The 12,338-nt window shown below is 43.5% G+C and overlaps 1 protein-coding gene across 1 annotated transcript in view; it reads left to right on the top strand.

Annotated features, from left to right (window-relative positions):
- Positions 1–12,338, top strand: part of LOC126235164 (G-protein coupled receptor GRL101-like) — a 412,667-nt gene that overhangs the window by 29,232 nt on the left and 371,097 nt on the right. The window contains exon 3 of the mRNA XM_049943896.1: positions 5,110–5,226. Coding sequence (XP_049799853.1) covers positions 5,110–5,226 — 117 coding nt within the window. The remainder of the gene's footprint in view (positions 1–5,109; positions 5,227–12,338) is intronic.

Here is a 12,338-nt window from a genome sequence, read left to right as displayed (position 1 = left end):
GCCGGCAGGAAGAGTGTGAATAGTCTCTGAAAGGTACTGACAGGGATCTGAAGCCATGCCTACTCCACTGCTATGGCCAGCTGCGCCAGGTTTCTCGCCAGAGGATCCATTGCGCTTACAGCCCGATAGAGGGGGTCCTGTAGATTTTCAGCTTTGTTTAAATCAGGGAAGTTTGAAGGTTAAGGGAGTATAGACCAAAATACTCCCACCTGCTACCAGTGTGTCTGCTTTCAGACGTTTCACGCCGTACACGCCAATGGTCATCTGTCCCAGGGAGCATAACAAGTGATTCATCTCAAAAGGGCACATGTAACCATTCAGTGGACTTGCATTTACGGTGCTGGCGTGCAAGTTCCATCTTCGTCACTAATGAACAGGAATCAGCATGGGTGCATGAACCAGGCGTCTGCTACGGAGGCCTATACAAAGCAACGTTCCCTGAACGGTGGTTGAGGAGACGCTCTTTGTAGCCGTTTCATTCATATGGGCGCCATTGGCTCTACAGCTGCACATATTTTCGCCCGTACACATATCCACAGCCGCCGTTGACCGCTGTCATATGAGGCCCTTGGTGTACCACAGTTGCGTCGGCATCAGTTTTGGATAGCGCTGTTTTTCCATGCACGGTGTGCTTTAAACACGGCAGCACACGAACTGTTTACAAACTCAGACATTTCAGAAATGCTTCCACCATTTGCCCGAAAGCCATTAATCATGCTCTATTGGACGTCAGATAAATCACTCCGACTTTGCATTACCCACAACTGCTGCGCTGCTTTACATGTCCTTCCTGGACACAATATAGATACCATCCACTGCTAGTTCTGCCACCTGCCTTCTGTGAGTGGTTGCTGCACCTTGCCGTCCAACATAGGCGGACGTTCATTCATGTGACTGCACTATGTATATTGTACATGGTGCATGGAAGTAGTTTGTTGGATTCTACAAGATAAGGAAAATCCAAGGCATGAGCTAATATATGCTGGGTGGATGACATTCACAAACAGTTGGAGGAGCCTGTTGCGTACTGCCGAAAACACTAATGTTTGGTGATATCAGTACCATCAATGAACCACGACGACGATGTGGGAAGGGACGATACCGACGACGACGACGACGACGACGACAAGGATGATGATCCTGATGACGTACATACAGCCAGTTCTCTTTCAGGTGTGGTTTCTACCACTATGTGATCAAACATTTATGGGCCCCTGATTGAGCGATCTGTATGAAGAAAATTATAAATGAACAGGTATAGTATGAATTCAGCAAGTCTTTGACAGGTTTCAGGAGGTATCTATACCAGATGTCTCCGCACAAGGCGCACAGTACCCGGAAATTGAGGGCCAGTGGTTTGTGAACATGGAGCTGGTGCCCTGTGGTGTCCCAGATGTGCTCCCTCGGGTCCAAATCAGGCGAGTTTGTTGGCCAAAACATCAGTGTGGGTTCAATATCATGCTCTTAAAACAGCAGTAGCACCGACACTTATCCTGCTGGAAAATGACATCGTTAGTGGGTACAACATCAAGTTGCAAGCCGTTCGCAGTATTCTCACGTAGACATGGAGCTTTCGATTACTACACTACTGGCCATTAAAATTGCTACATCACGAAGATGACGTGCTACAGACGCGAAATTTATCCAACAGGAAGAAGATGCTGTGATATGCAAATAATTAGCTTTTCAGAGATTTCACACAATGTTGGCACCGGTGGCGACACCTACAACGTGCTGACATGAGGAGAGTTTCCAACCGATTTCTCATACACAAACAGCAGTTGACCGGCGTTGTCTGGTGAAACGTTGTTGTGATGCCTCGTGTAAGCAGGAGAAACGCGTACCATCACGTTTCCGACTTTGATGAAGGTCGGATTGTAGCCTATGGCGATTCCGGTTTATCCTATGGCTACGTTGCTGCTCGCGTCGGTCGAGATCCAATGACTGTTAGGAGAATATGGAATCGGTGGGTTCAGGAGGGTAATCCGGAACGCCGTGCTGGATCCCAACGGCGTCGTTTCACTAGCAGTCGAGATGACAGGCATCTATCCGCATGGCTGTAATGGATCGTGCAGCCACGTCTCCATCCCTGAGTCAACAGATGGGGACGTTTGCAAGACAACAACCATCTGCACGAACAGTTCGTCGACGTTTGTAGTAGCATGGACTATCAGCTCGGAGACCATGGCTGCAGTTAGCCTTGAGGCTGCATCACAGACAGGAGCGCCTGTGATGGTGTACTCAGCGACGAACGTGGGTGCACGAATGGCAAAACGTCAGTTTTTCGGACGTTTCCAGGTTCTGTTTACAGCATCATGAAGGTCGCATCCGTGTTTGGCGACATCGTGGTGAACACATATTGGAAGCGTGTATTCGTCATCGCCATACAGGCGTATGAGCCAGCGTGATGGTATGGGGTGCCATTGGTTACACGTTGTTCACCTCTTGTTCGCATTGACGGCACTTTGAACAGTGTACGTTACATTTCAGACGTGTTACGACATAATGCACGACCGCATGTTGCAGGTCCTGTACGGGCATTTCTGGATGCAGAAAATCTTCGACTGCTGCCCTGGCCACCACATTCTCCAGATCTCTTGCCAACTGAAAACGTCTGGTCAATGCTGGCCGAACAACTGACTCGTCACAATACGCCAGTCACTACTCTTGATGAACTGTGGTGTCGTGTTGAAGCTGCATAGGTAGCTGTACCTGTACACGCCATCCAAGCTCTGTTTGACTCAATGCCCAGGCGTATCAAGGCCGTTATTACGGCCAGAGGTGGTTGTACTGGGTACTGATTTCTCATGATCTATGCACTCAAATTGCGTGAAAATGTAGTCACATGTCAGTTGTAGTATAATATATTTGTCCAATGAATACGCGTTTATCATCTGCATTTCATCTTGGTGTAGCAATTTCAATGCCCACTAGTGTACTACGTGTGACAAGGAAGACCAGATAGGTCTTCCTCACTGCCTATGCTGCTGCATCACCGGCTTGCGTCCGTGAAGTAGTACAAGTTTCCAGCAGCCGTTCTCTTGGATGACAGCATATCCGGACACGTCCATCTACTGCTGTGGCTAGAAACGCAGTAGATACGGCCGTTTTCCGTTGATCCACGATCCAACTCGATGATTCCGTACTCATTGCAGTCGTAACTGATGGTCTACTTGGGTCGTCACGGGAACTCCTACAGATCGTCTCTGACAGAGCCTCGTGTCCAACAATGTGCACCGACCAATGTGGTCCGAAAGGCTTGTGCCCGCACCGGAATTCTCAGATCGGCTAATGATCGCTGCATCCCCTGTTTTACAAAGCCGAGAAACCTCTGCTCTCCGCGTTCTGTGACAAGATGTCCAAAACTTTGTCTCCTATTAGTGGTTTCACCGCTCTTCAAGCACCTTCCATAGATGCTCACGACAGTAGCAGTTGAAGAGCCGACCAGCTTCGGAGTTTCAGAGATATTTGCTCCGAGGCATGGAAACATAATGACCTACACTTTGTTGAAGCCGCTCCTGTCAGTGACGTTCCCCCACTTGGGGACCGTACCGTCGTTAGAATGATTTACCATTCGTCTCAGTTCCGCTTGTATAGTTTCCTTACCGTGCCACGTAGCCGCAACGCCATAAGGTGGCATTCAGTCTCGCTACGGGCAGTGATCAAAATGTGTTTATTACCAGTGTACGCATCTCTTTAATTGTAATATCAGTTCAGCGGTGTTTTTATCCTGATTATTATAAGCTTTAGTAGTTTGATTGGCACTAAGTAGTGGACAACAGAAAATTCTAGTAGTAACTGTATCGTAGGCGTATCTATTACAATAGAAAACTCTGACCTGTATGAATAGTACACATTCGAGTCCTCCTGAAGATGTAACTAGACAAGTAGCGATCTATCGGCTAGCACAAGTGTGTGGAGATTAACGAGTCAGTTGTTAGTTAATGATGAATTTTTCGAGTATTCTGATCAATCCATGGATATATTGACATAATCTGACTAACTGCTCTTTCTCTCTATATACATCTTATTATTTTACGCTCTATTAGCACGACAAAGTTATTATTATTTATTTCACTCTATACTTCTGCGTGCTTACATATTATTTGGTGTAGAGCGCTATCTTTTTCTTGATAGATATCTTTCGATTTCTCCCAGACACTTTCCAATTGATGTTAAACACAGTACTTTTGTAAGTATGGTGCAGCTTTAGTAAGGGCAGTAACCAAGTTACAGAGCTCTACTGTCCGCTGTAGTAATTAAGGGGACCTATTATGTACTTATGTTGGTCATCAATATAGGACAATTTCATACAGGTCTTCTTCGAAAACACGACATTTAGTTACTTATGTTAGTTTGCTTTCTTAGATTGTGACATCACAGTTTCCACAAACAGTACAGTATTTTAGTCGATTTATCGTGTAGTGGTCACATTCCGAAAAGAAACTGTTCTCTAGCCGAAAATACGAATAAGTAGTTCAACTTTAGCTGAATCGATCGTAGGGTCATCATGACGCACATGCAGACATATTTGGACAAACGGTCCCACTCTTTCCCTAGGTCCAACCGGCAGATAACATCGCTAAGATCTGAGTGTACAACAGTCAATACAACTAACAACACCTCGCACAGAAAAATCAACTTCTCGAACACACGACGTTACAATTCTTTATCTTAGATTCCTCTCTTTCATTGGTATCCGGCTTATTCTCTTCCATCTTCTCCTGTTACTTCTACACTTCTTTCTTCCTTCTTCTGTTTCTCTTTCCTTTTGTTGTCTTCAGTTCCTCCTCGTTTATACCGTCTTAATTTGGTTCTGCTTTTTGTTTCTGCGTTCTTTCTCTATTTCTTTATGCTAACTTTATCCTTTATATTATTTATCTTTCCTTTCTGTTTTTCTCATCCTTCTGTACGTCCATTTATCTTTCCTATTTTACTTTGATTATAATAAATGTTAAAACAGTTTTCTCTTTTGTGGGTTTTCATACATCTTGTGACGCTTTTAGAGTGTGCCATTGTCATCGGTTCAATGTGACATTGCATGCCCATGAAGTTTGTTTCTAATGTACGTTAAGTTACTATTTAATTTTTCGAACATTTTTATTTCAGAGTCCTTCGTGTGTCCTGTGACGCATTTCAAGTGTGCCAATCACTACTGCGTCCCAGAGGACGCCGTGTGCAACTTTGAGGACGATTGCGGCGATGGGTCGGACGAACAAAATTGCTGTGAGTACAGTATTTCCTACATTTGTGAAGAAAGAGACCGTTAATGAATTAGAACTGCTGCCTGTGCAGGAATGGAACTATGGTGGTTTTGCTTACCTTTTTGTTTAGAACACTGTGTTTCTCGTTGAGACTGCTTCCTTGTATCAATCGTATATCATATCTCGACGGTGTAGATATATTTTAATCAAGATTTCGACTCTTCAGAGTCTTTACATTTCATTTTCCTACTTCTCGTAGATTTTCTTAGAAATACCGTAGATAGACGCCAGGTGTCATTAAGGTATTTAATGCAGATTAATAAACCTTTTTATGTAGATAACTGTTACAATATTATTGATATTTTTGTGATCGTAGCTCTAGCAAAATTTAATTTTATTCAGGCCGCTGGTACGCCGCTTCGAAGGGCACGATATATAGAAACGAGTTAGAAAATATTTTAAGGTATCTGCGCTGAAACTTTTTGACTGTGTAGACGAATATTTCAGTTTATGACGACACATTTAGTAGTGCTACCTACATAAATGCTCTTGAAGTAGGCTAACTATGCAGTGCACAAACTTTCATTTCTCAAAGTGCTCCTGTTTTACCAAAAAATCCAGCACAGAAAAATAATTATCTGCACGCTTCAGTATGCTCTGTGATCTATCTAATCCTGTTTCTAGGATACTTTCGTGAGATAGACTGTGGACTCGATAGCAGCGTTTACAGTTTGTCCCATACATTGTTGTTCTGAAACATATTGATGGTTTTGACGAAATGAACACCGTGTTTCCTCATCCCATTCCCATGGACAGACCTTAAGCATCTGAATGAAGCTCTCATTCCGACTGAATTGACCGTTTACGAGTCAACTAGCGCGTTTTCATAGGCTTCTTTAATCTGAGCTGGCAGTATCTAAGCTTTTCTAGAATTCTCCAAATAAATCTTAGTCGTAAGTACGTCCGTCGTACTACCGATTTTGCTTGTTCATCCTACTTGATACAAATGTTTGTGGCTTATATTGATACAAGGAATTATTTAGTTAAGTATTGGCCTTGAGTGTAGCAGTGTTCAAAAGTAAAACGCGGAAGATAATCAGAGAAGACGGGAAGTGAATAGTAAATTTTGAAATCTGGTGCTGTATATGAATCCTGAAGATTAGTTGGGTGGTTTGGGTAACTAATAAAGAGGTACCGAATCTAACTGCGGAGAAACGAAATGTACTGCATAACGTCACTAAAAGTAGAGGTAGTTCTTTAGGAGACCGTGGAACATCAAGTAATAGTTGATTTGGTAATGGCGGCAATTATGGGGAGGATAAGGGGCTAAACCTTGTAGGAGACGAAGACTAGACTGTAATAAGAAGTTTCTGGAGGATCTATGTTGGTGTCTAGTTAGTTGCAAGGGAAAACATTCGTGGAGAGATGGATCAAATCAGTCTTGAATGAGACTTCGGAATGATGACTATAGATTGAAATTATGAGAGCTAGTTTTTCCTGTCTTCTTACCATACGTAAGAAAGGTATTATTAAGTGTCTAGCGAATTAAATGTATTTCAGTGCTGTTGTACTAACGAGTTGAGAAGAACTGAGTTGGAGAACTGGTCGCGATGTGCCTCTATTCAACGGCACCGCTCATATACCTGTTTCATTGAAAGTAAAGTGCTATTTTCTCCCGACGTTCGTTTGAGCTATGATGCAACGTGAAATATTTGTCGCACAGCTGTCTTCACATTCACAAACTATGTGACTTGTTTTATTGTTTCTAGCTTTTGTTACAAATGAAACTCTTATTTATTTAAATATTCAATAACTTCTAAGTCTTACTGGTGAGACACTTTGGCTTGGAGATGAGTACCGATCAATTCCCATTCGTCGGACCGAGGGGATCGTTATGGAAGAAGAACAGATCCGGTTACCTGCAAGTTGAAATAGGACTATTTCACAAGTTACCCTCCCAGGAAAATTGTTGATGTAATATCTAGGTAGTCGAGTCAAAAGCTGGAACAGAAACATGCAATTCACAGTAAAATTGAAATATTGTTTCAGATATAACTTCCCCCGCCTTTCTGGTCCATATCAATTTCATATTGTTCCTGTGAGTTGTAGTCGGCGTTATGTATCAGCTTTGCTCGATCATTTAGAGTTACGGTGAAGTCGGATACAATTCAGCTGAATAGAGCCGCAGTGGAAGTCAATGGGAGTCGGGCGGTTAACTCATTTCCTCTGCAACGTATCGGAATTAAAGTGTAAATGCGATGCAAAAACTCTGTGCGGGGTTATGTAATGAATGTCTTTACATTTCTCGAGATGTTCAAACATAAACTATTTTGGAGGACAAGCTTTTCCAAGAGGAGATGGATATCGGATAATTGCCGTAGACGATGACAGTAGGACAAGACTGATTGGTAGGGATTTCGTTGATAATACCAACACCAGCTTGCCCAGTATCATATCGGTGAATAGTGGCATTAGTCTCAGTTCGAACAGCGCCAGTATGACCATAACGCTTCACGATCTCAAGCACTATTAGCCACAGTTCTTTGTGTGTTGTGACTGACACCAATCTTGACTCGTGGACGGTTTCATCTGTGCCTGCTCTGGACATCGTCCGCCTCCGTAGCTGGGTCGTCAGCACGCCTGGCTGCCATGGGGACGACTCGGGTTCGATTTCCGGTACTATCAGGGCTTTTCCCTTGGTGGTAGGACTGGTATGGGTTGCACTCAGCCTCTTAAGGCCAACTGAGAAGCTACTCGGCCGATCAGCGCGAATGGAATGTCATAGCTAACGGCCCAGGTTCGATTCCCGGCTGTATCCTGGGTCTATTTTCTCCGCTCAGGGACTGGGTGTTGTGTTGTTCTTATCATCATCATTTCATCCCCATCGACAAGCAAGTCACCGAAGTGTCGTCAACTCTAAAGACTGGCACCAGGCAACCGGTCTACCCGACGGAGGCCCTGGTCACACGACATTTCCATTCCATCATTTTCGTACACATAGTCCTGTTGCACGTACGATATTAACTATAGTGTCTGGTAATGTTTCCGTGTTAACCTTGTAACTATTACTGGACAACAATTCGCAATCCAACGTATTGTAAAATTCAGTCAAACACTTTGACAAATACTGTTAACCTAAGCAAATGAAAGGCAACATGTGCAGCCTGTATTAAATATTTGGCGCCTAGCCTATATCACTTTCGCCTGAGATTTCTCATATACGAGTGGCTTTCAATAAGTAATACAACTGACTTTTTTCTCGGCCAATTTCAGTTAAAAAATGCGGAATTTTTTGTGGGATATCGTCGAATATTCCCCCTTCAGCTCTTATGGTTTTGTGAAGTTCCGTTAGGTGGTAGTGCTATACGTTGCCATCAAAATGTCGTCTGTAACGAAGGTGCGTTCCAAGCAGATAGCTGTCATTGAGATCCCTTTGGCAGAAAACTAGAGAATAGTAGATATTCATAGGAGCTTGAAGAATGTCTACGGATACCTGGCAGTGACCAAAAGCGCCGTGAGTCGTTGTCCGAGGCGACTTTGATAAATGCAACAAGCCCTTGCAAACTATTCCGATCTTCCGCTTGCCGGCCGGCCGCACACAGCTATCCCTCTTGCAATGTTGGAACGTGGGGACTCTCTCATTCGAGTTGATCGACGGATCACAATCAAACACCTCACTGCTCAATTCACCGCACCCGAGAGGAGCTCGCAAAACTTCATTGTACTGTTCTTTCTCATCCACGCTACAGCACATTTCGCTATCCATCTGTTTGGCCCAATGAAAGATGCACTCCGTGGGAATCAGTATGTGGGTGATGGGGAAGTTATTGATGTAACGTCTCCCATTAGAATGGTACCAAGTGGGCAAATGGGCCCTCCCAGTAAGGTGGCGTAAGGCCCTCGGATTGAACGGAGATGTTGTTGTTGTGGTCTTCAGTCCTGAGACTGGCTTGATGCAGCTCTCCATGCTACTCTATCCTGTGCAAGCTTCTTCATCTCCCAGTACCCACTGCAGCCTACGTCCTTCTGAATCTGCTTAGTGTATTCATCTCTTGGCCTCCCTCTACGATTTTTACCCTCCACGCTGCCCTCCAATACTAAACTGGTGATCCCTCGATGTCTCAGAACATGTCCTAACAACCGATCCCTTCTTCTAGTCAAGTTGTGCCACAAACTCCTCTTCTCCCCAATTTTATTCAATACCTCCTCATTAGTTATGTGATCTACCCATCTAATCTACGTTGAAAAATAGGGTTTTGTAGCCAAGCAGTGGGAGTAATATGGTGTATTGGAATCCTGAAGAAAACTAATCTATTTTCAGAAAAGAAGTGTTGGATTATTTATTGAACACCCCTCGTAATTAAAATTATGTTCTAAGGGAGCGAAAGTGCCTGGTTTTCGCCGTCACAGGGTCGGAAGCGAGAGTACACGAAGTCAGGCAATGGGGTCAACAGCAACTACTGCGATGCTTAGACATGTTTGGTTGTTATGTGAATAAGAAATTAAACATTCAATTGCAATAAAATCATTTTGAGAATTAGTCCGCGTCATTACGAAACACTACAACAGCTCATATGCCCAAATTTTGACCGACTTTGCAGCGATTCTCTTCAGGGCGATTGACTCAATTACTCTATTAAAATTGTCACTGGTCGTGGCAGGCTTCGAACTTACGTTAAATTACAGTTTCAGGATCTTGTGAGGCTCAAATACCTCACAGCATCTGAAATGTCCCACTAAATATATTTTTAAGAACATGAATATACGTGGCAAATTAAGTAAGACCTGACGAAATTTTAAATGAAATTGTGGACGAAAAACGTCCACAGTAAGTCCTTAACATAGGAGGGTGCCCGTTTGTCGAATGCTTTAAATGATAAGCAGGATTAAGTAAGTCGGGAGTTAATAACCGCGGATGAAGGAAAAACCCTGGTAATTCAGATTGCAGGAACGCTAGTGGTAGCTGATAAGACAAGAGGGCAAAATTGCCGCAGGATACAATCAACGTAAGGACACATCAAACCAGTGGACAGATTATGGTAATGAGAAAGACAAGGAACAGGTCATCTCCTGGGACGTGGGTGAAGAGTGGGGCTGTCGGCAGGGCGCTCCTGTGGCCACGCGGCTGATGTAGGGGAACAGTTCCACATATGGCCGCCGCCGTCGCCCTCTACCCGCGAGAGGCAATCTCTTACCCGACACCCGGCCCTCAGCGCCCGTTACACCTGCAGTAAATGCGCATTTCCCCATTCTGCCGCCCAATTTATGGCCCCGGGAGAAGCGAGGAAAAAAATACATGAAGCCTTATATCTCTCACTTTTCCTCGTACCACAAGTAATATATCTTTACCTAAGCCCTGCCGCGTTATCCTCATGGTGGTGACGTGCGTAACGAACGATGAAGGAGTGGTTGTCATTGCCTTCCAGAAAGATATGAGAGATGTACTTGTACTTGTTGCATCATAACCTAAACGAAAATAATGAAGGTAACCTCGCTGTCAACCTTGTGAGTAAACCATAAATTTTAAAAATGATAGCATTATTCACATGGTGAAAGCTCATACAGAGCTCAGTCCGGTATTTTGCCAGTGGTTAACATAAAGTCACTTCAGAGGTAGGATAAAATAACATTACTAAGGCAAAAGTGGACATCTTTAAGAATCAAGAGGACATTTTGTCACCATGCATTATACAGAAACAATTAGAAATGTCTGATGTAACAAACTGCTCCAAAAATACTTTCTGCCATGCGTAAAGAGTAACAAACACCAAGGCGTGAGCCTTTGAAGAAGGTCAGCTCATCGCTTAGTGAACATAGGCACCTACCATTTGAAATGCACAAGGTATCTCCAAATAAAAACTGAACAAAGTATTTTAATTATGTTCATCAAATGAACAGAATCGTTGATGATTAAAACTAAATAGAGGGAACGCAGAGAGTTAAACTGGTATCGCAGAAGTGGGAATATCCTATTGCAGGGCCGGCCGTTGAGGCCGACCGGTTCTAGGCGCTTCAGTCCGGAATCAGGCGGCTGCTACGGTCGCAGGTTCGAATCCTGCCTCGGGCATGGATGTATTGGATGTCCTTAGGTTAGTTAGGTTTAAGTAGTTCTAAGTTCTAGGGGACTGATGACCTCAGATGTTAAGTCCCATAGTGCTCAGAGCCATTTGAACCAATTTTAAAAAGGAAACTCAGCTTCACACAGTTGTTGTTGTTGTGGTCTTCAGTCCTGAGACTGGTTTGATGCAGCTCTCCATGGTACTCTAACCTGTGCAAGCTTCTTCATATCCCAGTACCTACTGCAACCTACATCCTTCTGAATCTGCTTAGTGTATTCATCTCTTGGTCTCCCTCTACAATTTTTACCCTCCACGCTGCCCTCCAGTACTAAATTGGTGATCCCTTGATGCCTCAGAACATGTCCTACCAACCGATCCCTTCTTCTAGTCAAGTTGTGCCACAAACTTCTCTTCTCGCCAATCCTATTCAATACCTCCTTATTAATTATATGATCTACCCATCTAATCTTCAGCATTCTTCTGTAGCACCACATTTCGAAAGCTTCTATTCTCTTCTTGTCCAAGCTAGTTATTGTCCATGTTTCACTTCCATACATGGCTACACTTCATACAAAAACTTTCAGAAACGACTTGCTGACAGTTAAATCTATACTCGATGTTAACAAATTTCTCTTCTTCAGAAACGCTTTCCTTGCCATTGCCAGTCTACATTTTATATCCTCTCTACTTCGACCATGATCAGTTATTTTGCTCCCCAAATAGCAAAACTCCTTTACTACTCTAAGTGTCTCATTTCCTAATCTAATTCCCTCAGCATCACCCGACTTAATTCGACTACATTCCATTATCCTCGTTTTGCTTTTGTTGATGTTCATCTTATATCCTCCTTTCAAGACACTATCCATTCCGTTCAACTGTTCTTCTAAGTATCCTATAGTAAAATATAACAGTAACACGTATTCCTCTTGAACATAGAGATAACATTTTATTACACTTTTAATGCCACGTACCCAATGGAAAACGGGCGTGGCAGGGGGGGGGGGGGCAGTTGTGGGGCGGACGTTTCTAAACAGTGGAAATTATTTGATCATGAATGTGAGCACAGAGATTAAAA

Source organism: Schistocerca nitens, chromosome 2 (genome assembly GCF_023898315.1).
Source record: "Schistocerca nitens isolate TAMUIC-IGC-003100 chromosome 2, iqSchNite1.1, whole genome shotgun sequence".
Lineage (NCBI taxonomy): Eukaryota > Metazoa > Arthropoda > Insecta > Orthoptera > Acrididae > Schistocerca > Schistocerca nitens.
Note: the sequence above shows the minus strand (reverse complement) of the source record. Positions and strands in the feature narration are given on the sequence as shown.